Genomic DNA, 17,506 nt, shown 5'->3' on the forward strand with positions numbered 1-17,506 from the left:
AACTGAATTAAAGATGTATTAGGCCAGTTGCACTGCAAGAGAAAATTCTGGAAAGGAAGATGATACAACTTTCTGATGTCCTGAAGGCGTAGAAATCTCCCATTATATACAGACTTGAACAAGGCAAGTCTATCCCAAGATAAAATACAACGCAAAATCTTTTAAGCCACCAAAGACCATTTTTCTAATGGCTGAAACATTCATTGTGAGAAACAATTAAAATATTGCACTAAAACACAGTGATAGCCAACATAATCCAATGAAATCAATGCCAACTGAAATAACTGCAAATACCTACTAGAGTATTGCCTGCCATAATTACTCAGAGCTTTTAGATTTAATTGCTCATGACAGTCCTGGAACTCAATGTAAGCAATAGAAGAAGAGTGCTGAAGCAGACAAAAGAAAATGAAGACAAAAAAAGAAAAAAGGCAGAAGCAATGCTATATTGCTGCATAACAGAATATACACAAATGCATCTTAACATAGATTAGTACAACAGTAGCATCATTTCCCTCTATTTACTGGTACCAGATCATGTTTCTCTGCCAGAAAACTCAATATGAAACATCAACTGTCTACAAACAGAATGACCATAAAGTCAGTATAAGTTGATTAAAAGTTTTTTTTCATTTAATGCTGACATTTTTGATTCTAGTCAGAACCATCAAATCTCCATGACTTAAACATGTATTCTGCTCTCCTTATGCTACAATGGAGAAGCCTAGAGAAAAAAAAATAGTAAAAAAGTCACATTATAACCAAAATGTTATTCCCTCAAACCCAGCAGCCTTCACACTCTGTCATTCAAAGCTGCTACAATTTACTTAATTTACTATTTTTGGTATGTTAAAAACATTTTATTAGAAAAATTTCATATCTGTGAATAGCAAAATTTTAAACGCCAAGAAGTGCCAAAAAAGTGTCATATTTTCTCCAATTTTGTGAATTTTCAAATGTCCTCTTAAAACACAGTCTATGGCAGTTCTTGAGGAGAGCCATTATGACTCATCAAAATTGTCATTACTATTTGGCTCAGTTTTTACCAGAATTTGTCCCTGTGCACACACCTATCCCCTTGGTCACTCATACCTAAGCCAGGTTAGGGAAGCTCCACAGGTCTTCCAGAAAAGCCTTGCTGGAGAGTTGCTATGTATTTCATCAGAGAGGTTACAGGCAGTACAAACCAGCAGATGAACATCACAAAATATTACTCTTGCACCTGCCCTCAGACACACCTTCCACCCACAAAAGCATGCTAGGTGTGCCTAGCTCAGGCCTTGACATCCACCTCACTACCTTGTGCCTGTGTTAGTGGATGGAGATCCAGCAAACACAAACAATTGACACTAGAATGCACTTCATATTACCCTGTTTCTCTCTACTGGACCATAAAGGGAGCTCTCACTGATCCATTTAGGTGTAGACATCTACAGAGCACGTGTCTGAACTTATGTTTGATAAATCCTAAACTAAATAACATCCAGAAAATTAATTCCTTTGTTGCTAATAATAACCATAAGTATTTGATTGTGTGCCTTATTTACCCTGTTAATTCATCCAGTATAAGCTTCCAAGCCATGACTCTTGAAAAACTTCTGATGAAAACACTGAGGAGCCTCAGAGCCTCAGCAGCTTATGTATCATGGTCTAACCAATTTTCATCTTCTGTTTGTTAAATGAGACAGATTGACTTAGAAACACCTCATCTTAGGTAGCTTCCCCTAGTCTCTGTACCACATCTTATACTTCTGACACTCTCCTCTCCAGGTTCTCAACCCAGAGATGTGGACTGCAATCTGTGCTTGCTCAAACTGCACCAAGAGACACCACTGGCTTACAGCTAAGCTCCATCTTTACATAAGATCTTCACAAAAACCTCTTGCAAAAAGCTTTCAACTGTAGTTGCAGAGCTGCAATTAGCAGTTTGCTGCTGGGAGAAAAGAATTAAATATACAAAAGAGATGAAATTGTGATTAAATACACAAAAAACCTCTTTAATCTAGCACTTCAAACATACACTGTTTAGTTGTTTGCATCTCCAGTCACTGAAGATGAGGCTGTTGTATTCAGGATACAAATGTATCACAGATGAAGTACAACTACCATTCTCTGTTCTCTTCTTTGACCATAGAGTCTCATGCTTTTATTCTCTCCTGCCTATGTAACTTTGCCCTAATTTTTAGCTCTGTTATTTTCCCCTCATTATTTTGGGTCCAAGGCATGTGTTTTTCTTCCTGTTTGAAATTCATGTCTATAAGTCAGGGTCAAGGAGAATGCCATGTTAAGGAGCAATTTGCTTAATGATCTTTGATGCAGTTTCTACCTTAACAGCAATAGAAAAAACTAAGGTAGGAAAATATCTTCTTAGGTACACTGAATTAACTACTATTACTTTTAAATTCCAACAAAGAATTTTTTCTAAAAGATATAAAAACTTCTACTGAAGTGCCAGACCATGGATATACACCAGGATCTCTGTGGATTTTTTTTTTTTTGGAGTATATGAAATTTGGTCTTTGTTTCACATTTATGCCACATTTCCCTCTTCAGTTTTTCAGTATTTGGCCTGTAAAAATTTTACTGCCTTCAGCCTGTTGGCTCACACACCATGCAACTCCAGCCTGGCAGTAATGAGTAAACCATGGCCAGAACTGCTTACTTCACAACCACTGAAAGCAGATGTGAGCAATTCTCTGAACCCTGTGAGGATATAAGGTTATGGCTGGCTTGAATATTCTTCCTTTTTTCCCCTCCAAAAAACAAAGGTTGGTTGTACCATCTTCTGATATATTCAATGATGGCTATCACCGAAACTGAATAGCTCTCCCTCTCTCCTTTATGCAAACATATAGACATTTATCTTACTCCTCTCTTTTTTTCCTACTGCTTCACTTCCTTCCCAGCTTGTGTTTATTCCTGCTGCATTATTTTATAATGTAGCTTTTTCAAGTCTCTTGTGTCTCTTTAAGAATGGGGAAAAATGAGAACCTCCTCACACTTTATGCATGTGATTCCATAAATATTACACAGGGACATGACTTTTCCCTCTGCATTTTTCTTCAACTGAAAGCCAAGTTGGATATGTAAACACAGATCAGTTCAGGCTTAGCAATGGGGAAAAAAAGGCAAGCAATGATAAATTTTTGACCACATATGTAAATTAGTTTATGTAAAAAGAACAACAGATGATGGTTTGTCAGGCCAGGAAAAAAAAGAATAAGGAGGAGTATGATGGAAGGCCATCATACCACAGATACAAAACTTGTTAAGAGGAGACTTCAGCCAACACAGGAACCAGAGGGCATTATACTGAACACAAAATGAGGTGAGGTGATCTTTACACAACATCTTCGTCTGCAGGGCAGGTCTTTGAGCACAGCCATGCATTGGGGATGGCCAGAATTTATCTTGGTTCAAAAGGCGACTGGACAATTTTACAGGAAAACAAACCCTATGTCCTGTGATGTCTCCACTAGCCACAGTACTAAAAGAAAACACCTCTGTGCATTTGCTCTATGCAGCTCCCAAGCTGCTACCATTGGGCACCAGTGAAGAAAGATGATGCACAGCCAGTGGATTTTTGTCTGAAGAATAAAGTAACCCTGAGGCACATTCGCAGGTTATGGAGAGTTTGAGAGTTTGCTCTGCTGGATTCAGACCAGCACAGCATCCTTTTATGCTGAAGAACTCTCTGTTCTGTGATTTAAGGTAGCACAGATACTTCAAATTAGCTTTTGCAACATAACACCTGTGTAACTGCAGATTTTCAACTAGAGAAATTCAAAATCATGAGTTACAGAATTTTTCAACTGTTAGAGGTGCCAGAGCATATTCAGGCACTGCCTATGCCCAACATGTTTAGGTAACAGAAATCCCATGGAAATGCTTCAGTTACTGTAACTATATGACAGAATGTAAGCTTTACATTCACACAGATTCACCAGGAGAAGGGGTGGGGCAATTTCGAGGTGCTCCAACATTTCTACAATTACAACCACAGTATGGAGAGAAGATCAGATCTTTCAAACAATTTTGTACTCCCTTGAAAAAAATCTACATATACATTAAGACTTGAGGTTTGAATTTTGGAAATTAATTGCCAAAACCTACAGGATTTACCTGGACAGGCCTAGCTTATCTTTCAACATCCACCACAAATCTCCTCTCTTCTTTCCAGATGGTTGTCTGCCAAGTGAAATGGTTACTCATGGTATTTAGGTGGGGGCTGGAATAGTAAACAGTGTTATTGTCTACATGAAACCTGTGGGAAATGAATACCTAACTAATTTTTTGCTCTATTTTTTAGAGGGTAGTTTGCTAAAAATAAATATTGTTGAAACAGCCCTGCTTTTGGATTAGGCATTTCAACAGATCAGGCCCATCAACTACATGTTCTCTAAATTTATATGAAAAAAGTTGCTCTGCTATTCCCTACTCTCACTATTATAGCAGGGCAAAGACATGGATCCAAACACCTCTTAGAAGCAGCAAAGTTTTGTTATATCCAAATTAAATTTCTCTGAGACATGAAAATAATTTGTGGGAAGCAATACAGTGCTCTGTACTAAATAATAACATTCTGAACAGCTGCCCTAAAGCAAGAGACATATACTTCCTCCTCCATTATTAAAAAGTAATTTAGTCCCTTCATAGGAAAAAAAACAAAAGCCAAACACCACAAGTTGAACAGTACAGCTCAACAGCAACAGAAAACCTCTGAAGTTTTTTTCCTAAGGAATTACCAGGGATTAAGGTGGTATTTTCCTCCTCCTCCCTGACTTCTGCCCCTCTAGCATGGCCAAGATGCAGACACAGTGTGTCATTTGGGGAGAGCAACGCCTCTACAGAATCCTTCCACTTATCCAGCAGCTGGACACAGCCCTGATCAAAATTACACCCACAGTCCAGCAAGCTCATTCAGCCAAAAACCAGAGCCTTTAGCTTAAAGATTCACAACAGCTTTCACAAACAGAACACACAGTGCAGACCCAGACTGTGAATCCAACTGCTTAAAATAAAACAATTACAACAAAATATACAAAGAAATATTCTCAGAAAATACATCAGCTTAAAAAAAATTCTATCAAATAAATACAGCATGCAGCTGACTCTCAAATACGTGATGTGGACTGCTTCTGGAATTCCGACCACTATTTACTGCAAAATGAAGGAAAGTCTGTTAAAGTTAGGACGAAAGCAACAACAGTCTTCAGTTTTTCAGAACCACACTCAGAGTTATTATACAAATTATGATCACATCACAACATAAAAATTCAGGCAAAGCAAAAAACCACTCCTGAGTCACCCCATTTTAAAACATTCAGAGCTTTTGAGCTCACACCCCAAGAGACAGAGATATGCAACTTTTCTGCACATTAGCTGTTTTAACAAAAATTTTGAATTAAACAGATGCTAAGTCTTACACAAGACTTATTTTAAATTAGGAGTGGTTGACTTGAGTTTAAGTTTGGGAAAATACATTTTTAAGCTAAATAGATAGATGCTATGTTCAAAACACAGTGAATGATTACAGAGTTCTGCACCAGGTCAGCTTCATCTAGGCATCACCCTTCAGAAAAGCAGCATCTCTGCACAGCCATACATTTTCCCCAGAAAACAGGTCATACATACTCCAGCCTTTGCCCTTAGAAAAATCTTCCCCTACTCTTCAAATACATAGCCCCATTCTCCTTACATGTTGCCAAGCAACTTCTCCATCTCCTGCCTGTGCAGGAATAGATCAACTCCAAATGAATGTGTCCACACTTCATGCAGGACAGAACCTGGCCTCAGCAGTTTTGGCCCAAAAAGCTGTAGCTTGCATTCCCAAGAAAGGTTCATGGGGAAATAAAGGGATACAGCCAGCATCAGCAACCCAGCTGACATTTCTGCAGGCTGCATGAGGCCTCTCCTCCTATTTTATCCAGTAGAGGGACAAACTACTTATGGTCAATATGTTTAACTTGAAACTGTACCAAAGGAGGGAGGGTTAATGCAGTGAGATATGTGACAGCTGAGAGCTGGAGTGCACACAGCCTCTCCTCCCAGCTCATTCACACAGGGTCATGACAGTGTATGAAAGCAGCTCCACCTCACAGACCTTGCACCTCCTGGCTGCTCTCAGATTACCAGTGAGCAGAGAACACGTCATGCTCCTGAAACTATTAATATGGATGGATTCCTCACAGCCATTGTATTCATTCTTACAGCTTAGATCAATGTGCAAATTATTTTTAAAAGGGAACAAACATGAAATTACAATTTAAATGAAAGGAAGGCAATAAATATGAACTTCTAGCCTTGTTAAAACATCTGGTTTTCTTCTACTTTAAGAAGCCTTTTAAATACATGCTTCAGCTTTCTGCTGGTAATGAGTTTCAGTACTGGTCAAACCCAGAATGTGTGGTTTACCAGGCTGAAAGAAAAAAAAAGACCAAAAAACACTTGTTGGCACTGACAGGGACCTTGAAGTAAGGACATACAAAGAAAATATAAATGATCAGCAAACTCTTAAATTGAATACAGAATTACATTCATCTAAACAGCATTATTTCAGAGTTTGGGGAAAGACTTTTACATTATGAGCCCCAAATGCAGTTCCAGTAGGGAACATACATCTGTCACTCTGCAGACATGAGTCATTACCACCACAGTGTGCTTGGATGCACCCTCCCAATTTACAAACAGAGGCATATTTTCATGCATGGACAAACATCCTCTTCAGGGAAGAATATGGTCCTGAAAACTACTGAACTCTCCTCTCCTGAAATGACTCTAAGGGAGTTCATAAAAAGTCAACAGTTCTTGCATAAATGCAAATAACTATGAATAGTCTGAAAACAAAGAGTTGCATTTTATTGGTATGATCCAAGTCTATGAGTTGCTAAAAATTATTGTAAAGATTTGTAGCAAGAAGCAGGCCAACCAAGATAAATTGCAAAAATGAAGAAATAATATGGTCTTTCAGGTTTGAAAGATCACATATAGCTCTAAAGCAGGCATAACCTGGACTGAGTGTTAAATGTTGCTGAGAATTGCATAACTCACTTGTGTTTATCACATCAGACAACCTGAGAGCAAAGGATGGTTGCCACACATGGTACAGGGGGAATGCTGGCAAGTGGAGAGCAATTAGACAGTCAGCCCCTGCAGGAAACTGAGACAGGTAATTACTGCTTTTGAACACTGAAGATCAGAGGTGATGTAAAGAATATTGTAATATAGCATAAAACTAACATGTCTACTATACCCATGACTGTATTAATCTAGTAATTATACAATTCAGTTTATCTTAGATAATGCAGATAATTTGGAGGTCTTCTTGACTCCTTCAGGTACAGTGTCCTCATAGGGAAAATATAATTCATATTTTTAATTTCTTTGCATCCAAATTAAATTCTTCAAGGCCTGAGCAAGATTGTTACTTGAATCTGCATCTCCTCTGAGGAAGCAGATGGGAGGAGTGAATACACTGGAATTAAATAAAGGGACTTGAAAAGCTCAAATTCAGGTGCAGTAACAATATCCCTATTGAAAACTCACTGTAAAACAGTGAGCTGGCCTGTATGATCTCCTTAGCCATTGCAAAGGGCAGTGGCATGAACAGATGTACAAACTGCCAGGGAATGGCACTGACACATGTTGCAAATCATAGCTAGATGTGACACCAACATTAAGAAAGACACCTCTAACAAAATCAACAGGATTACCAAGTTCCTTTAATATTCAGTCCCCAAATGCTCTCACTGTCCTGAGTGCAAAGCCACCCTGTTTACAGTGCTAATGCAGAAGTCCTGTAAGTCAAGGTTTTGTGTTTCATTTTCTATTCAACCTTTCAGTACAGAATATAAAATGGCACCCACAAATAATCACGATACATTTGTAACACAAAGTCTGTTGTAAATAATTCCATGCTTTGTTATTGCTGTTCCTGGTTGGCATTTAATATATCAATAAGCATGGCTTGCTTCCATCAAAACAATTTACTTATATTTTGTCAAGACACAAACTCTGAAAGAGTATAAATTTATAAAAAAGACACAAATCTTTTTGTGGTGCTCTTCAGACTTCACAGTGTGCTATTAAAGATGAAACAACATTTGAAACATACGCAGGGTTCAGGCAGAACTCTGAATCAGAGATGGTGGTATATTTGCCATTTTTTTGGTTAGAACAGTACCTTTTTGTTTGTTGTTTTTTTTTTAATCCTATCTAATTTGGTTTCATTAAGTGAAGGAGAAAAATCAAACACAGCATCTTTCAGAGCCTATGCAACATACAACTGAACAGCTAAGGCCTTATGAAGTCAAAGCAGATGGACTACATTATGCATGTGCCCAGGCATTTTAGGAAAGTATAAGAAGAATTCCTGGGCAGTGGCGACTATAGAAAAGCTTGGTTCTCTTGTGTAAACAATGTTTTCCCCAACAGCTGTATTCCCCTTCCTGTTTATTCTTCACTTCTGCAGAATTCTCTCAGTTCAGTCACATCTGTATTTCATTTATTTTTAAAAAATATTTCTTTAGCTATCCTCCTAGCCTTTTCAGACTATTAATGTTGAGGGAATTTTCCAAATCTCATTTCTCTTTTCACAGCCTACTCTGGTCATATTTTTTACACTTCATTTAGGTTCTGAATTCACAAAATGATCCACATGGGTAACAAGCTTTGCCCACATAGACCAGCTTGCAGGGTTTGAGTTTTCATGTGAGCAATAGAAATTGTCTGGGCAATCATCTTTTCTTTCCCATTTTCAGAATAATATTTCAGGTATTTTTTTTCCATTCCTGCATTTTTTTAAATCCAATAATAAATTCAATATTTACACATTCCTATAATTATTAGGCATGAGAAAATTCCTGGAGTTTAATTTTAATCACATCATATTTGAGAGAGTCTTTTTAATACTGGGACCAAAACCAATTATTGCATAAAAGTTAAGGCTATTGATTTACATCACTGATTTTTTTTTTAGATTTATTGTACTCTGTTGAAACATTTTTTATTCTGTTATTTAGGTGAACAGAAATTTTTAGGATGTGCCTGCCTACCTTTTCTCAACATAAATACAGGTACTGAAAATGTACAAATAACCTAAATCTGCCTTGTTTGATTTCAGCAAGGTCACATGAAACAAAGTTAAAAAACTATATCATATCTGTAATCTAGAGGACTAACAGCAGACTAATTTTATTTTACTTTAATGCCATTTTTCAGAGTCTCACCTCAAATTCTTCTTTTGTAAAAATAACTGAACAGATGATGAACCATTTATCAAGGGTAAGCATTAATCTCTGGAAGCAACCATATTCTACAAGCAATACCTCTAAAGATGATGTAATCTGTTCCAAGAAGTCTCTTTCTATTTTTAAGTGGCATACTGTTATTATGCTTTTAAAAGGGCATCTCCATCACACATTGTTACTTTGCTTTTAACTCAGTAACAATCATCAGCGATATTTAATATACATGAAATGGCTTCAGAAGATTACTGATTTTGTATCATTATGTACTCTGAGTCTTACAAATGGTACTTGAAATGGTAATTTAAAGTTGTAAGACTATAAAATGCTTTTACTGTGAAGAACATTTCTCCTAAAGGTTATGTTTTCAAAATAGGTATATCTTTCCTAACTGCCTAAAAATGCTTGTGCATTTTGCATGTGAGATATCTCGTAATGTTTTGGTTTCTCTGCTTAACGTTACTAAATATGATATTGGAGAAGTTGGAAAGAACATTACAGCAGAAAATCCTCTAAGATAATACACTCAGCACTGGAACTCCATCTGCTTTTACAGGGAGATGCAATAATCACAAAGCAACAACTAGAATTTTGAGTGAAGAGCACTTTTTATATGCTTTGTCTTTCCCTACCCTAATTTCTCGGTAAATCACTAAATTTAGCCTTTCCAACACCATACACTTTTATATTTAAAAAACTGATCTCAAAACCCCTACTCTGACTGCTATTCCCCACCAGAAAGAAGCCAAACCTACTCCTGATGGCACAGGCATGCCACAAGAAGAGATATGTGTGGGTGTTGCTTATCATCGGATCGTAAGAGTGGGCTGTTATCTTTATCTCTGCTATCACATTGCTACACTAAGATGTGGATCTCAGAGTGCAGTTTGACACCATCTTACTAATTTGAGAGGAGACACATACTCTCTACCTTGCAGAGAGTATTATTGCATCTCCTGGAAGTTCACCTATTCTTCTAGTAAGCAGCAGCAGCAATCCAAATCACTGAAGAGAATAGGTGGGGGGTTGTTTTGGTTTTTTAAAGGAAGATTTTGAATCAAGGCTGATAAAATCATATCTATTACTGTGAGAGGCTTTAATATCCCAGATTCCTAGCAGGTATTAAGAAAGTCACCATTCTTTTTTCACATTGCAGTGCCACACATCTCATATCCAGCATACAGTCTACTGAAGCAACTCAGACCTCTCTGACACCTCCAGAGCACAAACACCAACATGTGCTCTCTCACATGTAGGGGCCTATATTATTGTTGCCCCAAGATAAAAGTGCTTAAAATTTTTCAGATGGAGTTGGAATTTATTGGGAAAGTAACACCTAAAATCAAACAGAGATAACTACAGGTTTTTTTAAGAATTGTTTTTGTTAATTTTAAAAACCTAAGCTAGGTCAACAGTGACTACCCAGCTGGCTCTAAATATCCATCAATTATACTGCTACTTGTAACTATGACAACTTAGAGTCTTTTATTTACACCGTTGTGACTGCCATGGCCAAAGATATTTTTCTTTAAGATCCTGGTGTACTTTGCTGCTGGAAAACTGAAAGATTTTCCAGCTTAATATCATCTACAGATGCCAATAGTATTAGCATATTTTCTCTCGGTTGGCTTTTAATAATTCAACTAGAACATGACCAACAAACAGCACCACAAAACTTCTAAGAGAGTCACCCTCAAATCAATTGTTTTATTAGATATAGAAAAATACTTGGAAAACATATTACAGATGTACAGATTTTGTTCTGGCAGGAAGAGAGTTTAGTTGATCTTTAAGTTGTTTTCTATCTTTAAATTCTATGATCCTCTGAAACTTTGTTTAGTGTTCTTTGGTCAATATTCTCAACTCTCAGCTCCTGAAAGCTCTTATTTTTCTAGTAAAGTTAAATTCACTTTTCTAGTAATCACTCATAAGGAACTGCAAGAATACAGACTTGCAATTTGTTTTCCATTAAAACAACAATTTGACTAAAAATGCAAAAATATAAAAAAACATCATCATGTAATGTTATTTATAAACCTCTGTTTTTACTTGCTCTTCAGTTTGCTAGCTTCTAAATGCCTACAGATTTCCTTTTCACTTTATTTTTACCAGAAACTGAAATTTAGTTCCCAAGTATGACAACTGCCAAGTCTGTCCTTACGTCAAAGATCAGCTTCATATTTGGTTTTTCTCCTTCAGCAGGCTTTTTGCATTTTCTGAACTCTCCAAGAGTTTTCAAAAGTAACAGAGAATTACAAAAAAAAATTAAAACAATACTCCAGTACATTTCCAAAGTGCCTTTAGGTTTGCTGGGCTGTTAGCAGCTAATGTTAATGGATAGGGGAGCAGCAGATGATGCTGTAACATGGTACAGCACCTTTATCATCACACAAGCCAGAATGTCCTCGTGCCCAGCAGTGATACTGGGCAAGGGGACAGCAGGGGAAGAGAGCTGTAGGTCCTGAGCCTTCCTGACAGGCTGCAGCAGATGTATCTGAGCCATACTTGCTGAGACCTTTACAATGAATACATACAGTCAGTGATTCCCTTATGACCTTTTAATCAATAGAATTATTTATATCTTCATGATTTCCCATCTATACACTGGAGCTTTAACTTTCAAGAAGTAAAATATATTCAAGGAAAGCTTGCACAGGTCAGCCACTCCCTATATTGGTACATTTATAACAACAGCAGTTTAAGTTGTCGTTATGTCATTTGAGCTCCTCTTGTTGAACCTTCCTTCTTCCCACTTTACTGTTCTCTTGACAGATTTGTCTTTAAAATTACATTTAAGGGCATTAATTTTGTTTCAAGTATATAAAGACTATAAGGAATTGGAGATAAAATGTATCCAAACAATTCAGCTTCTAGCTTGCAAGTTCTCAACACCTACCCGCAAACTGAGAGCTGGGTGGTAAGGTGCAGTGCAGCCTGTCTCAGGGAGCCCAGCACAGCCACTGGGTAATAACAAAAATACTTCAGCTTTGGTTCAAACCTCAGAATGAAGGGGAAGCAGAGGAGTATGAGAACAAAGGAAGCAAAAAACAAATATAGAAGGGATTAATCTGCTTTATCAATGTAGCATGATAAACAACCTATCATGCCACAGATGTAATTTTCTCATAGCTAGCTTGAAGGTCAGCATGACAATTTTTTTCAGCTCTCACTTTTTATTTGTTAGGGATGGCACTGAAATGTACAGGTTTGATGAGAAAGTCTACAGTATTGAACTGTTCATGGGATAGCACAGCCAAGTAAAATTGAACAGCACACTGTCCTGTGTCATATAGGCTGCATATGGAAGGCTGTGTCCTGGTCTCAGTTTATCCCTACACACTGCATTCCTGCTCAGAAAATGCATGGAAAAGCTTAACTTTTTCAGAACTGGAAGAAGGACACACTTGGGCCATTTGGTCTATAATTTTCAATGTCACAGCACAGTTCATGTTATAGTGTACAGTCTCTCCAGACAGATAAAAGAGACCAGATTTAAGAACATTAAAAACCTGATCAGTGTGAAGAATTTGGTAAAAGGATATTAGCTCATTAACATTCTTCTACATATCACAGCACTGTTTAGATGCTCTCAAGGAACACTTCAAACTCTGAACTTGGGATGGAAGACCTCTGTAGCCAGAACAGCACTGCACTGTTCATAAAAACTGCTAATAGGAAAAAAAAAGAAGTTACATAGCATTTATAGAACTCTGCAGGAAAAAGTAAATACCTATTTCCTTAGTTTGACTCAAGTAGCTACAATTATACAGCTATCTTCAAACAACAATGTAAAAAGGCTGCTCTGCAGTGCTCTGAGACACTCTGAAAGGGGTAGTGTTGCTGGGTCTTGCACACTTAGGCTGACGCCTTAAGAACAGCATTAGAAAATTCTTTCAAGTACCTCATTGTTTTGAAAGAGAGCTACAAAAATGTCAGTGTTTTAACTCAGATTTTATCAGCTCTGAAAATACTGACTCAACTATTGATCTTTTAGCCTGAGCTATTCGGAGGGAAGGTATGAAAACCCCATCTGGATTGATTTAGCTTTGGTCTCCAAAAACAAGTACCATATCTGTATACATAATGATACATTAAGGATTACATTATAAAAGGCTACATACTTGAAAAACAGTCCTTTAACTAAATGATATAAATACTGCTGATGTACTAGGTGTATTAAAGATCATTAAACCAGCACTGTTTACTAGAAATAAAAAAAAACCAAAAAACATTTACTTAAGTAATAGTTTGGATTTTTACAATCAGAAGTCTGAAGAAAACTTTCTTTCAAGTGCTCTGAGAGGATTAGCTTCCCTAACTACTTGGTGGTGTATCATTCAATATGCAGCTCCAGCTCAAAATGCTTCTCTCTGGCAATGGTGTATTTAAGAACCAAAAACCTTACGTGTGTAACATCTTGCTCAACACAAAACTAGCATGACTTCTTAAATTGCTACAGATCCAAAATAAGCCCTAAAACCTCAGCATTACACTGCCACACTATGGCACAATTAAGATCTGCAAGCAAAAAATAGAAAAAAAAGACAATAAAAACTCCTCTAATTATTTAGAACTACAGAATCCACCATTAATTTTTGTAAAGCACTGAAAAGAAACTCAGATCTTGCTCAGCAACGCTACCTAGGAACATTATGCCTGTGGATTTTATTTCAGTATTTTTTTCCCCGCGATTAAAAACCAAAAAGTTTACGTTCTGCAAGTATTAAATCTTCAAAGACTAGCTTGATATGCCTGTTGCACAGATGGGGAATGTGGGAAAGTGGATACCAGGGGCATTTCTTTGCTTTGTTGGCTACAAAATGTAGAGCTTTTTGTTCCCTGCATTACAATGTGAACTGAAAGGTTTTCAGTCCACAGCCAGTTGGACAAGAGATATGTTCAGAAAGCTTTCAAGTTTGTTTTTTTTTAACTATTTGAGGTCATGCTACAGAATTTTAGAATCTACTTTTATTTTTTTATCTCAGAATGTAATTTATTTCAGATCTAGAAATATTTAAAAATACTTAGTATTTCCACATTTTTGCTACTAAATTTTGTAAGAACTTTAAAAAAATATATTTTTTTGCTGACCTTGAAGCACAACAACTCAAGATGTCTGAAATTCCACATCTAAGTTTTTATCTACAAGTGCTCACTGCACAAACCATATGTTATTTTAATTACTTTGCCATTTATATAACTTATGCTTTCCACGGCACTTGTTTAGCAAGAAAGCTATAAATCAGTTTTCTATTACCAGTACTGCTTTATTCCTTCTAACATTCCATTTTTAAGTGTTTTCCTAATAAATCAAACAATGTACATAAGCAATCAGCTGAGGCCAAGACCATACCAATTATTTTACCTGCAAGAACTTGCCATTACAAACATTTCCCATAGGGCATAATAAAATATATGTCTGGTGCCACAAGACTTACAGGAATACCCTGTACTGAAGCATTAAATAAAGATTAGATGACTAACTGGGGCACTATTTGTTCCATCCCTTTCTTAATTGCTATTGTCACCACTTTGGTTTACAAAAAATAGCATAGTTAGATGCATGCCAGTCCTTTCCTCTTAGGATGGTTTAGTCAAGCTTTTAAAATCCACAGTTATATACCTTTTATCCTCAAGCACTTTCAGTTACAGACTGCTTAAGCCATCAATTAACAGGATTTTATCTTTTATACATTACCTATCTCTAAGACACATACATATTTACATGTACACTTTAATACAGTTTCTGTACACTTTAATACAGTTTTACAATTTCTGTAAATTTTTTTACTGCCTTTACTCAAAGCATGAGCCACTTGGTTATACCTAAGATCCTAAGTCTTCCTGAGAGGCAGCATCTATAAACAGCCAACTGTGAACACTACAGACTTTTGACAAACTTGGCTCTAGGGCCTCACTAGAAAATGTCTCATGTGCATTCCTGAACTGGGACAGGATCAGCCTAAATAAATTCTATACTCTCACCTGGTAGCAACATTGCAGCCTACCACCTAGGACTCGTGATTTTGCAAGTCTTTTGGGAGGGGAGGAGTTTAGCAAACTTGAGTGACATTGAATGAAGGCTATTTATGGAGAATGTCTCCTTAGCAGTTTTAGGGTTTAACAGTTGCCAAAGAATCACACTGAACTGCATCAGGAACCTAAAAATAAATTCCAGATTTGCAACTCCTCCCCAAAATCCAACAATAGCGAATTTTGAAAATGTTGGTCTTTAACTGCCCGCAAAATTTAGCAGCAGACCAATTAGGTAAAGTACTGTTATTGTTTTTTAGTTGCAAAAATTAATATTCCCTTCCCCCTCTGACAGCATACATGTCTTCCTCTATTAGTCATTCAGGCATCACCACTAAGGATTCAAAATTAGATAACCTTCTTCAAAAAGATATATTATTTAAATTATAAAGATGTATGCTGAAGTTTAATATACTACTAAAAAAATGCCTTTCCTTACAGCTCACAAAGAAGTGGTTAGGATAAATGGCATCCTTATTGCTTCTTAATTGTGCCCTCCTTGGAAGAATCAAAACCATGCTTCATTGTCACTCATTAGGCAATCCCTTCTAGGAAACCTCATACCTTCCTGAACTTTTCCATCTGCTTATAAAGATCTGGATCCAGCTCCTGAGACACATCTTTCATCCAGAGCAGAGCTCCTCTGTATTCAGTCCGGTACTGCTCCATCCTGTTCACCGTCAGCCACGTGTCTGAGATGGCCCTGTATCTGAAAGTCTCCACTTCTTGATACAACCTACTGAGAGGGACACGGAGTGCTAACCTGGGAAGGCATGGAGCAAAGAGAGGAGAGAGAGGAACACCTTAAACATGTTGTTCCACAAAGGATTAACACAACTCCTGACAGTTTACTAGCACTCAAAAAAAACATACACAGCCAACACAGTTCACTTTAGTGCCAGTGTACGTTCAGATGATTTCACCACGTGGTTGGAGGTACACATGAAACAGAGTAATTCTGAACGAATACTGTTTGCAACTCTTCTGTTCAAATAGCAACTTTTCAATTACACATGTGAGTGGAAAAGAAACCTCTTCTACTGTGCCTATGTATTTTAGTTTGACCACTTGTATGTTATTACCATTCCTCTTCATAAATTTCATTTAGCAACTATAAAAATATACCCAAGGTAATTTATTACTGGAAAAGTATTACAGATGTATCAGGAATGTCATGCTAAACATCACAAAAAGTACTTCCATTAGTCTTTTAAGTCTTCAAATATAAATCTAAATAAATAATTCATCTGTCAGGTAGATAATTATCTGAGGTTTTCTTTTTTTTTTTTTAGTAACTGGAACAATTTCTTTGAAGGACATTATCTTTTCTTTTGGAAGATTCAGACATTTATCTAAATGTTTCTTCTGACAACCACACTTTGGAAAGGCAGTAGGAGACACTGTTGTCCCCCCTATGCCATCACTTCAGCTCCTAATGGGATCTCAACACCTGACAGGATTATTCCTTTTGCTTTGCTTCCTCCTGCTGCTTCTGCTTCCCTTTTGGCTTCCAGCAGCAGCACCTCACTGGAATGGGTTCAATCAGCCACACACCAGCACAGAGATAGTTAAATGTGCAGGAAGTCCCTTGGCATAAGAGAATTTCTAATTTTGGCTCCAGTACCCCAAGATATGTTGTCTTGATCTCCAGCTAATGAGCTAGCTACAAGCATGAAACATGAATAAAAGCAGTCCCAACTTCAGCAAGAGTTTGAGGATAGCTTAAAAGAAGAAAGACAAATGGTTTTGTTTTAAATGTGAATTTATCTGAAAAGATGCCTTAAAAAAGTACTGGGTCAGAGCTATATTAATATGTGAATTCAATATGACTTTTTTTTTTTCATGATGTTTTTTCTCATTCCACAAATTCTTACCCAGATATCCAAAAGAAAGTTTAGTTTATGTAGATATGCATTGAGATTTTGTCTATTAACAGTTATGCTTCATAAAGGAGCAAGCCATCAGCACTTTTGCTCAAAGGTGCTTTACAAGTGCCTTAATGATGCAAATCATGTCTGCTACTGGAGGTGCTAATGACCAAACTCTAGCCCAAGATAATAAACATAAGAAATTCTCAGTGCTCTGTATGCTGTGCTTCATTTTGAGCCAAACAACTGCACTGTTAAGATAAAGCCAGAAAGTATCATAGTAGTTGAAAGCCCTCCAAAATCCTGTAAAACATAATGGAATAGAATCTTCCTTTGTGAGTGATGGTGATTTTCATCCTT

The 17,506-nt window shown here is 37.0% G+C and overlaps 1 protein-coding gene across 7 annotated transcripts in view; it reads right to left on the reverse strand.

The window, feature by feature from the left end:
• The window catches only part of ICA1 (islet cell autoantigen 1), a 66,171-nt gene that overhangs the window by 30,098 nt on the left and 18,567 nt on the right, over positions 1-17,506 (reverse strand). For all 7 annotated transcript variants that reach the window (XM_059477696.1, XM_059477681.1, XM_059477691.1 and 4 more), the window contains one exon: positions 15,843-16,041. In XM_059477696.1, coding sequence (XP_059333679.1) covers positions 15,843-16,041 — 199 coding nt within the window. The remainder of the gene's footprint in view (positions 1-15,842; positions 16,042-17,506) is intronic.

The sequence above is a fragment of the Ammospiza nelsoni genome, chromosome 1, assembly GCF_027579445.1.
Source record: "Ammospiza nelsoni isolate bAmmNel1 chromosome 1, bAmmNel1.pri, whole genome shotgun sequence".
NCBI lineage: Eukaryota > Metazoa > Chordata > Aves > Passeriformes > Passerellidae > Ammospiza > Ammospiza nelsoni.